Raw genomic sequence first — 17,081 nt, 5'->3', positions numbered from 1 at the left:
GGGCTGAGGTCAGGGGAGCTGGAGGAGAGGTTATAGTGTATGTGTGTGATGGGAGAGCTGGTGGTTTGTTTAGGATATGGAGGGGGTGAAATGGGAAGGGTGAGTACAAAGAGAAACAAAAAGTGTAAAAAGGCTTGTGAGATGTTTTTGTATATGTGCTGTGTATATATATATGTGTGTGTGTGTGTGTGTGTGTGTGTGTGTGTGTGTGTGTGTGTGTGTGTATGCAGTGCACACATATACACCACATATCTTGTGGCCGAGCTGCCTCCTGAAAGTGTACACACTAGCGAAAAAAAAAAAAAGTTCCTCTCAATTTTCCACTGTTGGAGACGCAGGAAGACGCCGTACAGCACATACACATGCCATCAACATCAAAGACAGGCTACAAATAAATAAATAAAAAGCCGAGCCTGTGCAATATCCATAATCCAACAACCAAATTACTTTCCCCAGCATCCTCCCTGTTGGCTTGTGCAATTCAAACCAACACCCACTCAGCCAAACTGTATCATGTTCTGCACAAACTCCTGACATAGGCAGAATCCATTAGTTTTGAAACATATTCATGGGGAATTCTTTAACAGGAATTTGACTGAGTAAAGATGTCACTGTGTCAAGCTTTTCTCTTTTTCTTTTTTTTAAATGACACTTTTACTTATGTAAGTTCAACTTCCATCAGTGTCTTTGTGCATTACCATATGTACTTTTTTTTTTTTTTTTAATGGGAACTTTGCGACATCAATCTTTTCTGATATTCAGTCTGAATTTCCAATTTATTTTCTTTTGGTGTTCAAGTGGAAAAATTGAACTAAAAAAAGAGACGTCAGCAGTGACTGAGGTTAGAAACCTGCTGTTGTGGAACTTTTTTTTTTTTTTTACATTTGCAGCCAATTTCAATTAGTTTAAAAAAAATGAAGATTTTATCCACCTTTGAGGATTTAACGTCTTATCATGATCCTCAATGTGGATTATAAAACATAATTTCCCCCAAAGGGATGAATAAAATGTAACATCAGTGTTATGGTTATATGCTCTATCTATGCATTAGCACAGAACAAACTAAAAGACTACAGAGTGACTCCTTAACGGAGCCACTGGTGCAAATCAGTCATACAGAGGAGTTTGTTTTGACCTTATGAGGCTCTATAAACTGTAATGTTTTTAACTCAATATGAGAACAAGTCTCCTTTCTTTCCCTTTGATAGGTATTAAGACATGTTGGGACAATGTCTAGCCATGCTAACTGTAGCCAGTGCATTTCAAATGAAGCTTTCGCTAAAGAAGTTAGCATTCCATTTAGTACTGTCTCCATTTTCACTTTGTGATCTTCCACTGTCAAAATAAATTTCTTCCCACACCATTTTTCCCCCCTCAGACTGTTTGGGATGCCGTCAGCTGGTGCTAAAGGCATTGGTATTCTCTGCTATAATTGAGCAGAAATAAAGCCAAACCACAGGCCTTTGCAGCATCCCAGGCATCTGTTAAATAATGACAGATTTGTTCTTAATAAGGTTCATCTATGTATCTGCAGCAGTTATGGCCAGGGGCGTCTCTCCTTGGCTTCAACCTTATTCAGTTTCAGCAGATGAGGAGCGAGAGCGCAGGCTGCCGAGATCGCCGGCAGATTACACAGCCCCGTGTCTTTGAAGTGTTCACCGTACAAACCGGGATACATTGTGGAGAAGAAGAGGGGGCTGCTCTGGTGTGTGTGCGTGTCAATGAGTGTGTCGGCGTCTGAGGGTGTGTGCGTATATGTGTTCCTTTGTGTGCGAGTGTACTTGTGTCAAATGAGAGAGGAGCAGAGCTAGAAAGACAGAGAATGTGTGTGAGAGTGTGTGTGTGTGTGTGTGGGTAAGAAAGCCTGTGGCTGTGAAGTGAAGTTCAGTGTGCACACGTGATATGAAACCGAGAGCGATCGAGAACAAATGCCGTTTCATTCAACTCACCGTTAGGTGCTGGAAGAGCCATGCTCTCATGATGTTGGTGGCCACCTTAGGGAAGATCCCTCTCTTCTTGTTGCGTTTCTTCTCTTTATCCGGGTCATCGTCATCCCCCGTGCTCGGTGAGGCCACACTGTTGTCCAGGCCGTCGCCTGTCACATGACAAGAAACAGGAAGAGACAGCGGAGATCAGACTCACAGTTTGTTTACTTCCTGCATTCGCTGCGCCTCTGCGTTCAAAGGGAATAAATACGATTTCGAAGGAATTCTGGAGGGCTTTGTATGCACAGACGGAGGGGTATAGAGACACAACAATGGCAAGCAGAGAATGGCTGGAAAACAGCACCTCATAAATGCATTCATTTTTAATACATTTATAAATAACCCTGCCTTTCATTTTTCTCCCCCTGCCACTTGAAAACACAGCGAGCGCTCGCATCTTTCTGCGAGAAAGAGCGGGAGAAGGGGAGCACAAAGGACTTGTAAGGTCGCATTTCCCCACTCTCCCATCCAAGCCCGCGCAGAATTGAAAATGACAGAGAGATTTAGTCTTTATTATCCTGAGGGGAAAATAGTTATTGAAGCGTCGCCCCGGCGCATTCTGCCATTTTACCTGAGGTGGAAAGAGTAACATGGCACTACAAAAGGGGAGGTTGCGAGGAGGGGGAAGGCAGAAAATAAAAGGAAAATGGGTGGAAAAAAAAGAAAGTCAGAGGCACAAACAGCGCTAACAAAGCTAGCTGCTTTTCATAACAATGGCGTCATGGCTGCTTACAGCAACCTGTAGGGCTTCGATAAGGCTCTATTAAGGCCAGTTAACCTCACCTGAGGGGAACACTGAGACAGCTTAGAGAATTTGAGCACTGAGAGGAAAAGTGAAAGGTGTGCTCCACGGGCCTATTCTCTGCATTCACACTCAACAACATCCACCCAAACACACACACACACACACACTGCACATATTCAAAACGACCCAATTACTGTACGCTTTCTATACAGCTCCCATCTGTGGCTATGAAAAGCCTAATTGTTATTATCATTATTCAAAAATGCGAGCCACCCTCAATGAAGACGATAATCATAAAAGAAACATGAGAGGGTATAAACAAGTGGCACCCTCACTGCCTTTCTTGACTGGAAGTGAGGGGAAGGAAAGAAGAAGAAGAAGAAGAGAAAGAAAAAAAACGCTGAAGCAGTGCACAGAATTGGATCCAGTTATTTATTGATTACACACAAAGCACTTCTAAAGCTTCTAGTTCTGTTCACTGTGGTGGGAGCAGATAACTGCATTCAAGCGGGGCCTGCACTCCGCTAACTTGCACAGGGCGACACCCAGCACCTAGCTAAACCCTAAGCCCCCGATTCATCGATAATTAATGGGGATGTTGGCGCTAATCCGGTTGGAGATGACTTTTTTCCAGCCTGCCACATCAATGGAATAATCATGGGCCGAAAATCCAGGCCTTTGCTCCCCATTACCTCAGGCAAAAGAATTCCTGAAAGCATGCCTGGAGGGCACCTGAATTATATACACCATTAGGAGAGAGAGGCTCTCAACGATCCATACGAAACAACATTCTTGGCTAGCTCTCACTCCCTCTCGCTCTCTCTCTCTTTCCGACTGTTCTGGCAGAAGGAGATACATATGCACACATATTGAAGGCTTTTTAATGAACCTCGTGTGGAAGTGGAGGTGACTCTACGCCGGGCGGGGGGGGGGATAAAACAAGAGCGTGCTTTCTTTTCTTTTTTTTACATAGATGCCGCGATCCTGATGCAAACAGCAGCCGCTGCACATTAATAATGCACATATTCATGTGAGGCTGGTGGCTGCAACAACATCACCAAGAGGTCAAAAGTTGGATTTAGGCAACCGCCATGTGGCAGGGTGAAGTTCATGTGACCCAGTCTGTGACTTCTCCACGGTCATGGTTAATGCTACACACACACATTCAATCATTATCATCCTGCAGCTGAAATTACCATCATTGATTACTCTGTTTGTTATTATCCAGATTATTCAATTAATGATTTAGCCTATTGAACAAGCTGATCCGATAATCAATTAAATGATCCACTGACACTTTTGTGTTCCACTGCACACACAATGAGCCACGTCCAGCCGGCGCAGAGACTCTCGCCGCGCTCTCTGTGCCTAAAAACACACTCGCATTGCAGGCTTCGGTTACATCATTAGCCTGGGACAAACACAGCCCGGGCTTAACAAGTGAAGTTTTTCCTGCCTACTGTTTCACGGCTAAAATACACCCACCCTCTCTGTCTGTCTGTCTCTCCGCACCGGCCCGCTGGAAAAAGAGGGGTGAGCTGAGCCGAGGCCCTGTAATCTAAGACCAGATTTTCATTGGAAGCAAATGCTTTCAATCCGTTGTAAAGACCGGCTCATGTTCAGCAAAGCCTACAATAACAAACCTAGGGGCTCGTCCCATGCGAGTTGGGGGAAACAGAAGCAAACGGCCGGACTATCAGCTCAGAGCAGGAGTGAATGTGCGAGCGGGGTGGGAGAGAAAGTGAGCGGGTGAAAGAGAGGATGAGTGAGTGAAGGAGGGAAAGAGAGAGTGGGTGAGCGAGTGAGCAGGGAAGGAAGAGGTGAGAAATCGTGAGAGGCATGGAGAGAAGGGGGGAGCAGAGGGAGGAAGAGAGAGAGCACATAATAACTAATAAAAGTGTGTATTTGCAGACAACTGTCACAAGAAATTGCAGGATTCTGGGTGTGCTGTGCATCTTCCACCGCACACTCCTCCTTTGATCCTCTCAGCCTACTTTGATCGTTAAACCTTCATCTTACTTTATCATCGTCTATACGATTGAATCTGTTAGACACTTTATTTATTTTTATCTTTTAACCTTCATTTAAACAGGGGGAAGCATCGCGGTGGAGAGAACTCTTCGCAGTCTAGTAATCAAACCGCTAACCTTCCAGTCACAAGCTGCCTCTCTAACCTTGAGGCTGCCACTGCCTCGTAGACACTGGTACAATATCATGCTGCATGATTATTGCCCATATTTTTTAAAGTAGTACATCGCGTCTATTGATTTATGGTGAATGAAATGGTATGCAAGCAGCAAGTGTAATGTTTAAAACTCATAATCATGAGCCTACAGAATGTAAAATAACCCCAAAGACCTAATTAATCACACACCAAAAATGATGTATAATGTGAGACGTTGCATGCATTAGATACTCATATCATATCTGTGAATCAAAGAACATACATCTCCTCAATACGTCTACACAAAGTGTGAATGAAAATGGAAACGACGACCCTGATGTAACAGATTTTAGGGCCTAAGTCAGAGCCTCTGCTCTTAACACCTCCCACTCTTCCCTCTTTTCTGCAATGGGCTCTGACCTATCGACACTTATTTTACCTAGAAGGGGGAAAAGGAAAGGAGGAAGGCTGGGTGAAGGGCCGTCAATTTTATTGGCATTTCCATTTTCACCGCAATTTGATACCAATCACCTCCGCAAGGTCTGGGGCTAATTTCTGCTTTTCTTTAACCCCAGCGAGCGAGCGAGGGAAGAGTGGGAGGAGAGAAAAGAGAAAAAGAGACTGTGGGGGTGAGCAGCGAGGGCGAGGCGGCAGGCAGCGAGAGGTGCTGAAGTTGTGTCTGGCAGCCATGTTGGGGAAATGTCAATGGCGTTAACTCAGCATGTTAAGAGACAGAGAGAGAGAGAAGAAGAAGAAGAAGAAGGGGATGGGAGTCGGTGAAGAAGAGAGGAGGGCGAAGGAGGGATGAGGAATATTCAGTGAGAGCGGGACAAAAAGTAGAAGCTCACTCATGCCACTGAAGGAGGCAATGAAGGGGGAGAAAATAATGGATAGGAGGCGGAAGAGACGCTGCGTGGCACACTGGAGTTAATCAGATGAAACAAATTGGACACAGGACAGTCAGTCAGGACATGTCCGCTCCGTCCACTGTAATGTAAATAATTTTTTTTCTCTGTTTTGGCTTTTGAGGCCGACAACCACAACAACTTTTCAGAAAAAGCTCCTCCATCAAAAAAGTCATGTGACTCATGCAGAGTTTTGTCATTTGATGCTCAAGTACAGACCGATATGATGAACTTATGAGGTTTTTATCCTGATATAAAAACAATGGGTGCAAGGTTTTGCCATTAAAGCTCGTAGCTCAAGCATCAGAGCGATAATCAATAGTCCACAGTTAAAGATTTATCACTCCTTGTGGACTGTCTGCTCGAATGGGCAGGAAACTTCTGACACATAAGCAGCAGATTTCATATGCAACCATGTCGATGTCAACATGGCCTCAGCGGCGCCGCGGTCACCTCATCGTTCAGCCAATCAGCCGTTCGGTTGCTCAGTCAGGCAGATTGTCCACCGTTAGCCATTCAAGCAGTATAGCCATTAGCCAGTTAGCTATAGTGACCAAGCCAGTCGAGTCAGTCATACAGAAATCTCAGTCAGTCAGCCGATCACTCACTCAGCCAGTCAGACTGCTGCTACCCAGGCAGCTAGCAAGCCGGTCAGCCAATGAATCAGTCCGTCAACTCTCCATGCGCAGGCTACCAGGCTCATTAAGAGCATCAGCAGGCTGTAACCCAGGGCTGCGTACACACGGCGCGGGGCAGCTAGGCTAGCGAGCTCCAGTCTCCCCACGAGGAAAAGCCAGAGGCACAACTCTGGGCCTGGCCCACTGATCGGCCATGACAACGTCTTTGCAACTAGTTAGAGGAGGGGGAGGGGGAGGGGGTGGGGTGGGGTGGGGTGGGATGTGGGGTAGGGGTGGTTGTGGTGGTGGTGGGGGTGAATCAATGCAGGACGGTGGGGGTGCATGTTCATGTGTGAAGAATGCATGCATGCATGGATGTGCATCGGTCTGTATGTGTGTGTCTATCTGTCTCTCTTTATGCATGTGTCTTTCCAGCCACAGAAGCCCCGAATGTCGTGTGTGTGTGTGAGTGTGTGCATGAGTGTGCATGTGTGCATGTGTGTGTGTGTGTGCGTGTGTTTCAATTAGGGAGCAGGCCAGTGACTGGAAGGAGCCAGGGGCAGTTGAAATGCCCCGGGGCCAACCAAGGGAAGGAATATTTTATCAGTCCCCTCGCACGCTGTATACACAAATACACACTTGCACACAAACACACACAGTGAGCAAACACATAATGACGTAAAAACTAGGTTAGCCTTCTTCATGCATTTCCATGAGCTTCGTTAGCATTAGCTAAACAGACACTTACTTCTATGCTCATTCAGCTTCGATGGCTTTTATTTAAGCCTTTCCTCCACTTCATGTTTCATTCTGGCCTCCCCCCTCCTCCCCACTTCATTACCTCCCTCTCTCCTCTTTCTCTCTGTCCGCTGGAGTGAGGGGTTGGGATGGAGGATATCTGCACAGTGTTGAGGCATTGTTATCTTTCCTCACTGTTAGTTTGAAGTTTTTCCTCTTCACAAAACAACTGAATATTTCCCTTACATTTTAAAGCAACCTGTGTGAACACTGTTCAACACCCTCGGTCTTAACGTTTTCTGTCTTCCTCCATAACTACTGAGTACTAATAACGCTTCTTCTCTTCATGTCTTTATCACTTCTCTACATCTCTCTGTCTCAAGGCATCCCCTGACATTATCAAGCAGTATCTAGGCTAATCTCTCATGATCTGATTATGAACCATATCTCAGCGTTGCTACTACCTGCCCCCTCTGAGAGGGCACATGTGCCATTCCAAGGTGTCAGCCATTTTTCTGCTGCCTGGCAAATTAACAGCCACGCATCCATCTGCAAACAGTGATCTTGTCAGACACGTTTGCTTCGAGTGCGGCGCGAGAGATTTATGACATTTAGCTTTCTAATAATTGCTTTTTCTTCTTCGAAGCGCCGCTGAGTTTGAGGAGCAGAGGTTGTGAATATTAGCTTTGTGCCAGATGTCATGAGTGGGAATCTGGGCGAGTGTGAGGAATCATTCACATATGGCTAAACGCTTTTTGGAGGTTACTGTGAGATGTTTTTGCGAGGTTTTATAGGCCGTGGATGGACTGGAGAGGGAGAAGAGGTGGGGACAGGTCTTTTGAGTTTACGACAGTGCATTTAGTCCAAGGGCTATTTGTTGTGAGAGAGGGAGTAAGGGGAGAGAGAGCGTGTCTTTCACTATGAGTGCGAGTGACCTGCAGCTGATCCCTCATGGGCCACTCCTAGAGTTTCACACCCCAGAAAGCTCACATGACCCTGGGTTGGCTGGCCAGGCAAGACGCAGGCCTCAGGGGCCTGCTATCCTGTTCCACATGGGATACACACATCTCATATTGGCAGGCGAGAAATTCATGCACATAGACACACTCAAAACATGATACACAAAACACACACACACACACACGTGCTGAGGTGTACTCACTAAAGTGCTCCCCTTCTCACTACTTTTCTCTCTTGCGCTCACACACACACATACACATGCATTGCATTCCCAGAAATCCTGAGAGGGGTAAAGAAGGGCTCGCAAGAGAGAGGGAGGGAGGGAGGGAAGAAAAAAAAAGTGGCGTTTATTGTATTCAGGCCATTCATAAGCTCTAGACCCGAGGAGGGAGGTGGTGGTGGGGTGTATAGAGGGGTTGTAGGCAGTGGGGGGTTCCCTTTGCATGGCTCTGCATGGAGGCCCCTCCCATCTCCAAATATTCTGAACATGCAGGAATTCCTTGCAACGCAATTCCCAAGTAGGGGCACATTTTCAAAAGCGTCCCCTCTGCCTTCCTTTACTGCACCGAAAACACACTTGAACACACTCACACATTGCACATGCAGCAGCACCCACTTCCTCGGATCTTCCACGAGGCAGCTTTCCAATAATGACTAGCAAAGTATTTCCAAAGCAACACACACACTCACTCGCTTCAATACAAAACACTCTCTGTGACCAATGCTGTTTCGCCTCCTTTTTTATTCCCGAGGAGGAGGAGGAGGAGGAGGAGAGACACAGAGAAATCCCCTCCACTGTTCTGCCGGATAATGACATGCGCTGTCGACAAAACAATATGGCCAGTCTAGACTTCCCTTCCTGCCTGTGCCAGAGAGACACCCCACTATTTTCAGATCTTTGCTTTAAAACTTCAGCCAATGCGTTTTGGAATCGCATCACTGTGAAAGCGTAGATTAATCACAACACCGGCAACAACTTAATGAATAAATAGATTAGGTAGTCACAGAAAGTTGCCATTACTACAAAAGAAGAAAAAAAAAAGGTGGGAGGGGGGGGGGGGGAGGAGGGGGGTTGCCAGGTAAACAATCAGGGGAGAGCTAAGTAATTGCTTCCTGTAATCAAAGACAATTCCATTGAAGTAATTACAGTAAATAACGAGTGCTTTGCAATAACAAAGCGGGTTACTTTGAATGATGACAGTTGTGTGGATCAGCGCTGACAGATTCAATAATGACAGTAACTAGTGAGTCATTTACAAGGGTTATTTGTAATTAAAGCACACTGGAGACTTCTTGTTGTGAGAATCCGAGCCAAGTTTGGAGCAATTATTTCATTTGTGGTGATCAGATGAGGAGAAGATCAGGAAGCCAGTCGCACGGAGAATGTGTTTAGCGACAACAACAGCAACAGCAACAACAACAAAAATACCAAACACAGGCCATGCAGCTATCGTATTTGTGAGTTAATTAAAAGTGCTTGTCAAATCCTCTGATCTGTCAGATTTGTCAGGCTATTGTTGGGTGAATGTAAGTGGACATGTGTGCATACTTTCGTTTCATGTTAACATGTGTGTACAAGGAGACGGATGTATTGATCTGCCAATCTTAGAGCTGAGATCAAATCAGTTTGTCAGCGAGCAAAATACCAAAACATGCAACGACAATGACGACTTTTGCTTAGCGAGGTTGTGTAACAAGTATCTTGTCGTTTTGAATGAGCGGCACGCAACCGAGCCGAGCATTTCTCTGTTTTATTATGACACATTTGTGGTGCGAATGTTTTAACCTTTAAGTAAAAATATTGAATATTAGAGCCGCGTTAATGGTCATTTCTCTGTGTGAAAGTGTTTCTGTGCCTCTGTGTGTGTTGTTGCTGAGGCCCGTCCACTGTTGTCTGTGAGGGGGCGGGATGGGATGGGGGGGTGTGGGGAGATGGGAGGGGGGGGGATCAGGCCTGTTGACATAGCCATAGGTGATGGCAAAAATGTCAGTGTAAATGTGACTGCTCTCTCTGTGCCATTTTCCCCCCGTAAAGGGTCATCACCACAGGCTGCCTGACACGCTGGAAACTGCCTGAAGCGCAGGGCACCGACACGACATTAAACTGCAGTATGCCTCCACGCACACAAACACACACACACACACACACACACATATACACACAGAGCGACTGCCTTTTATTCCCACTTCCAGATCAGTCCAGAGAGAAAGAATAAGAGAGAAAGAGGCAGACGGTACAAGCTAAAATGAAAGTGTAGGGCGATGAATTCACCCTTTCATGTTGAGCACTTTTGCTGTGTAACTATTGATTTTTCCCCCTCTTCCCTTTGTGTTGCCGTTTTTTTCTTTTTTTTCTAACCTGAAGATGGAAGGCCAGGCTCGGTTCAAATGGGAGCACTTGTGAGGGGGGCCCACAGATTCTTCGCCTCAGTGAAGGGGAGTCCTCACACTCACACACTGACACACACACAGAGACACACACACACACACACACACACACTGATACACACAAAATGGTTCCTAAAATTATGACAAGATCCCTGAAATTGTGCCTCTTCTGCTGCTTTCTCACTCTTAACTCGCAATCTCTCAACTGCTTTGCTTCTTCTCCGATGGCTTTTGACACCTTCGACTCTCTGAGCCTCAATCTCAACACACAACAAATGCACAGAGAGAGAGAGAGGGGCAAATGCACTATGGAAGAAGAGGGGAGGTGGGGGCGGGTGTAGGGGGGGGTGGATGGCAGAGAGGACAAGGACTATAACAAAAGCTAAGAGCACTTAACAGCACAATGGCACGGCGGTCCTTTCCAAAAGTCAGCTGATGTGCTGAAGGGCGTTCCAAAGTCCTTCAGTGTCGACGTGCGACAAAAAGAAGGAACCCTCGGCTGAACTAAAGCAAAAACATCCTGTTTTAATTTCTGCTGTGGACTCACCTTCAGTCAACGTGTAGGGAAAACTAAACATACACACGTGAGCCCTGTAATAAACCCAAAGAACAGCCTTTTTAGTCAACTTGAACTCTCTGTAAACGTCTTAGACATTCTCTTAACTTTCAGGATCTGTACTAAACTACTGAATAAAGAGTATCATTTTTTTTAGCCAACATCAATTTACTGAAAAGAAATCCTTTCATGTGATCTATGCATCTTTTTACAATGAGCTACATTTAGTGAAATTATATCTTGCAGCACTAACTTCTTTGACTTGTACCAGCCTATCAAAACCACCAGTTTAATTAACTCAAATTAAGTGGAACTGTATCATCTCAGCACCGACAGTCGAGTCTGTTCCGTCTGTAATCATCTCCTCATGTTTGGGGTGTAGAGATCTATTAACCGGGCTTAAGTCTCCCCCCACTGCCCCCCCAGAGCTTATTTCTCAGAGCCAACGTGTACAGCTCTGGTCTGTGTGTGTGCATTTTTCCACATGGTAACTATCTGAATGGCGCAGCCTCTGATAAACACTTATAATGCACAAGGATTTTCCCACTCATGCTAACCTATCAGCGCCAGCCAAACTGCAGTATGTAGTTAGATAATGCAGGCACGCTAACCCTGCGGTGGCACAAGCTAATAATAGCGCATTAGCTTCCAGTGAGTTTTTTTTTTCCTTTTTTTGGGGGGAATAACAGACGGTTTTAGTATTAGAGAGGGAGTATAATATGGTCTGCACCCACAAGATCAGGTTACTGAGGAGGTGGTTAGAAAAACAGGATAAGTCATTATCTGAGCAACAACCTACTCCATTTAAATACATTTGGTTGCGGAGTTGTTGCATTTACATTTTGGGGTTTTGGCTGATTTTTAATGAGTAAACACATGAGTAAAGCAGACAAAAGGCGCTCTTGCACTGTTGCGATGATTGAGCGTTTGTCATTTTTATCATGGGAAGCCCTCACACGGACTCCTACTCTGAGACAGGAGCTCCTCAGCTTCACAATCTCATAGGTATTAAATGAATATTACAGGTCGTCCCTTCGTCTCCGTGTCCCCCATCCTTGTCAGCGTGTCTTTGATCGGCACAGGATGTGCCGTTTGCGGGGATGCGGGGGATTTGTAGTCCTATCACCATCCACATACGCAGACCTGATAAGACTTTCGGGACAGAGGAAGAGGAAGTGAGTGGGGTTTACAGCGGTCCTACTTCCTGTGGAGCATGTAGCCCATGTGGTCCGGAGTGATATGCCCCCCGTGGACACGGGCGCTCTCGCCACACAGTCCCACCAAGTCACTTCCTGAAAAGAGCAGCCCTCGGTGGGGGTGACTTCCTGTAAGAGTATGACCTCTCTGCCGCTTAAGAGAACCTCAGTGGAACAAAGAGGGCTGCCCATGGGGGCTAGTGTGTACAATTTATATATATCTGTATGCAGAGTGTGTGTGTGTGTGTGTGTGTGTGTGTGTGTGTGTGTGTGTGTGTGTGTGTGTGTGTGTGTGTGTGTGTGTGTGTGTGTGTGTGTGTGTGTGTGTGTGTGTGTGTGTGTGTGTGTGTGTTTAACACTGCCACTCAGGCCTTTACTCTAAAGGTTATCACTAGTGAGAATCTCAGCCCCCAGTCCCTGCTCATCTCTTTGAGTTTCACTGGCTCGGAGCGAGAGGGGATGATCGGGTTACATCCAAATGTGTGCGTTCACAAGTGTGTGTACCGCAAGTGGCATGGCTTTGTGTTGTTCTCTGCAAACACACTAAAGTAAACGCCCATGCTGCCCTCCAGCCCACCCTGCTGCTTTTGTGTTTACCTGCAGGTATTTGTTATCTAAGACCTCTCTCCGCTCTCTTTCTCTCCCCTCTCCCTCTAAACTTTTAGAAAAGCTCGCTGAGGTGTTTATCTCTCCGTTAAATCCCTATAGCAGGTATCCATGTCAAAAGGGCCGAGGGGAGGGGGCCTCAGGGGGCAGCATGTTTGGTCTGGGTCAGCCCTGGGTCAAGCTTCGGCCCTGTTGACATACTTTACCTCCGACATCCTGCAGCCCAGGTTACCTGCACTCACAACACACCACAGCTCAGCCTTTGGTATTTCACATCTTAATGCTTTTTAACTGACGTAAATTGAAACAACACATTTGAGCGAGTAGCTGCCCAGCATCACCGCAGCAACATAAACGGTTGTAAAAATGTGCTGCAGGGATCAAGTGTGTGACCGATCCAGGAGGAGGTCTGACTGATGCTGTTCCTCTCTGTCACTTTTAAATGAGTGAACACCTGTGAAGCAGCGCCTGGTTTGAATGTTAGAAGCAAAAGCAGTTGCATGTGTCATATCGGGGTTATGAAATAAGCCCTAACAGAAAATTAAAGTAGCATCGACCCATATTTAGTGATAAAGAAAATCCACAGGGATGCAGGTTTTGACCAGAGCTGGCGCTTCTGCTGGTGTTTTCCCGGCATGAAATTGGCTTTGTGTGGGTGTCGTTTGGAGAGCCGGCTGGTAAATTCTCCCGTTCTTTTGTTAGAGAAGGGGAGGGAGGGAGAGAGAGGGGGGGGGGGGACTCCATGCATAATGGTCTTAGCCAGGGAGGTCTGGAACTGTGTCCATAAATTGAATTATTTCAATTTGAGGGAGAGAGAGTGAGAGAGAGTGAGAGAATAATGGAGAGTTGCTGTGTGAGTGTGAGTGTGTGTTGCATTTACATGTGAACATATGCATGTGTGTTGATGGAGAGAGATGCAGAGAGAGACTCATTCTTATTCTTCTACAGGGCTTATATTTTCAAATGAGAATATAACCCAAGTTGCAGGAGATTACAGAAGAGGCCAAATGTTACCTTGCAGCTGGAAGCTACTGGATAAAAAAAAGGAGAGAGAGAGAGAAAAAAAAACCGACTGCAGGTTGAAGCCGCCACCTCTAAGACGACAATATCCTGCCTGAAAATTACAGTTTCCATCTAATCTGACGTCTATTATTACACACAGATAAACTGCATCAATAAAAACCAACTGTGGGACGTCACGTTACAGTGATGGCGAAACAAACACCCCCTCAGGTGTGAAAACCCGCCGTTCATCTGTCTAATAATTGCAAAAACATTTGGAAATTATCTCGACAGTCGCATCTACACGTTAATATATAAAGCATCATTAGCGGGTGAAACAACAGATATGAGGCTGTGTTGGTGTGTAAATGTGTATATGTGTATGTTTGTTGTGTTGGGGCCGGGGTGGGGGTGGGGTGAAAATATTCCTGACACAATATAATCGGCGGGGGACCATATGGCAAACTGGCAGCAAGCTATTTATCCTTATCCTCTTTGGAGGCTAAAATTAGCACTTCGCTGTTTGTAGCTTTAAGCTGGACTCCAACCACTGTGATAGGGCTAATAATAAAGAAAAAAAAAAAAAAAAAAAAGAGGCAGCCCAGCTGGCACAGCTACTCCGCCTCCTCTACCTCATTCTGCTTCCAACCTTTTCACTCTTTCAGTAACTTTCTGGCCGTCTCTCTCTGTCTCTCTGTCTCTCTGTCTCGCTCTCTGTCCACAGAAAGACACAAATCTGACCAAACCTCGCCTCCATGTCCAGGCCTAACCTTGTTAATCTGACCATTAGGAATTGTATTAATATCACATAAGTGTTGCTTGAGCCAGGTTTCCCTATAAGCCCATGTGTCAGGAAAGCCAGGATTTCCTGAACATGGACCCCCTTGGCTAGCTTAAGAGCGTAGGATGATGGGGCTAATCTCTTTATCAAAAGCTTAAATAAACGTTGCTGCTCTGTGCATGTGTGTGTGTGTGTGTGTGTGCGAGAGTTGCTTATTTGTGTGTGTTCTTGTGTGTGCCAAGGGGCCAAACAATGCTTCCCTACTGAACAAAGTGCTAATACCCTGTCTCTTTGCTCTCTCTCTCTCTCTCTCTCCCCCTCCCTCCTCCGTTCCTGCTCTCCCTCTCCTTCCTCTCACTCAGTCTCCCACCACACAACTACAGTTCGCCTCTATCGTGCCCATCTAAAATTAATACTCTGGAAAAACTCTAATTGTAGCTTTTGCCAAGATAAAATAAGAAGGAAAAGACTAATAAAAAGGCTCATCTGGTCTTTAACCGTCCATTAGCAGAGGTGATGGTCTCCAGCCTGCTATCAGGGCTTTCCCTCAAAAGTTGACATCTATCTGATCAGAGGCTTCCTGGGTCCTGAGCTCAGCTTCTCTTCAGGGGAGGAGGAGGAGGGAGGAGGACGGGAAAAAAGGGGGGAGGATGGAGACACAGACAGCAGAGAGATGGAAAGATAGAAAGAAGTGAGAGAGTTTGGGGTGGTTTTATCGTCCAGATGTAATGCGTTGTGACACATCAGTGATGAGTCGCTGTGATTTCACTGTCAGATTCCCTATGAACCTGTACTGGCCACGATTAAGAAACCGGGGCATTTTCTGTCTGTGAGAGACTCTGTGAGTGTGTGTGTCTGTGTGTGAGTGTGAGTGTGTGTGTAAGTGTGTGTACGTTCCAGGCAATTTGGAGCTGAATTGAAAGCAGACAAAATAAAGAGCGCAAACTGGTCACAAATTTGGAATTTGTCACATTTCTATTTCCATCTACAGTACACTATGAGGAGGACCCAACACCCTACACACACACACTTAGACACACACACACAAGCACGCGCATGCCCACAAACGCGTGCACGCACACACACAAATACACAAATGATTTCACAAGTGAATGACTATCCTTCAACCTTACATCCTATTCATTTGCATGACAAGTGCATTACCACATCTCAACTTGTTTACATTTGCAAATCAGAGCTGCAGCGTTCTGTTCCAAAAGGAGATATCCAGTAATTTGACAAAAGTGGCATCTTCTTTTAGGACACGATTACACAAGAATGGCGCAAATTATGGTCCTTCATACCAAAATAAACCTGAATGGAGTCCTCGGATGACACTTTTCAAACAAGATCTCAAATGTTGATGGGCCTGAATGAAAATATCTTCAGTTTTAAATGGACAAATCATTGGCGGACAATAAATGCTTTTATCCTAATTTTTATTTCCTGCTCACGGACAGTAATAAAAATTGAGAAAACTAATCTCAACCAGGCTTTCATGTCAAACTTTTTCTCGTCATAATCTCTCTACCCCCGACACACAAGAGACCTCTACGAAGCAAAAAAAAAGAAAAAAGTGTATGTAAATAGTATCTTTTAGCAAACACCAGTAATTAGATATAGGCATTTGGCATTCACACCAGTCGCAAATTAAAGAAGAGCGTTTCCTGTAAACAGACAGTGAGAATGTGTCTACATCATTAGCGTGCCACAATTACAACATGGGAGCTAAAGATACATTTCCCTCCCGCATGAACTCCCTCGCTGGAGCAAATGAAGTAGAACCTCTCTCTTTTTTATTTTTTATTTTTATTTTGAAATGAACGGCTGTTGTGCTCGTTCTTGGAGCGGCACCAAAGCTACATGGTGCGATCCAAAGTGCCTTTATGGGTAAAATAAGGATGACAAATGGCAAAACATACAGAAACAAAGAAGAGACGCACAGTTTTCATGTGAAAACTTTGAGAGAGAAAAACACGTCCTGAGCAACAAAGACCGAGAAAAAGGCACAAGAGATGAGGCGAGATGGAAAAGGAGAGAAGGGAGAGAAGCTGCTCCGTGTGCACACATGTCATGAATGAATATGTATTTCATGTAAATTGTGCACACAAGGCATATTGTAATGGTCTGGGCTCGACTTTGCATTTCTTTGGTCATGCAAACATGCCCACATGTAACCAACAGACAAGAGAGAGGCAGACGGGATGAGTGCAGGGGAGATTTAAAGTAACAGAGAGGAAGAGGGGGAAACATTTTATTCACCTTCAAAATGTGCATGACATTCTTCTGCATATCATTAGAGAGAGGCAAAACCAAGGGCATAGTGACAGCAGAGGGCTGATGGGAAAATACAGACGATATAGAAGACAAATATGAGGCTCACATGATGATCTTATGTAAACACGCAGCAGATACTGTAAATCCCAAAGCCAAACAGT

General features: G+C 45.4%; 1 protein-coding gene across 1 annotated transcript in view; it reads right to left on the bottom strand.

The window, feature by feature from the left end:
- Positions 1 to 17,081, bottom strand: part of meis1b (Meis homeobox 1 b) — an 82,848-nt gene that overhangs the window by 40,784 nt on the left and 24,983 nt on the right. Inside the window, exon 8 of the mRNA XM_083988414.1 lies at positions 1,950 to 2,095. Coding sequence (XP_083844540.1) covers positions 1,950 to 2,095 — 146 coding nt within the window. The remainder of the gene's footprint in view (positions 1 to 1,949; positions 2,096 to 17,081) is intronic.

The sequence above is a fragment of the Trachurus trachurus genome, assembly GCF_905171665.1.
Source record: "Trachurus trachurus genome assembly, chromosome: 15".
Taxonomy (NCBI): domain Eukaryota; kingdom Metazoa; phylum Chordata; class Actinopteri; order Carangiformes; family Carangidae; genus Trachurus; species Trachurus trachurus.
The sequence above is the reverse complement of the archived record's forward strand: the minus strand, read 5'-3'. Positions and strand labels throughout refer to the sequence as shown.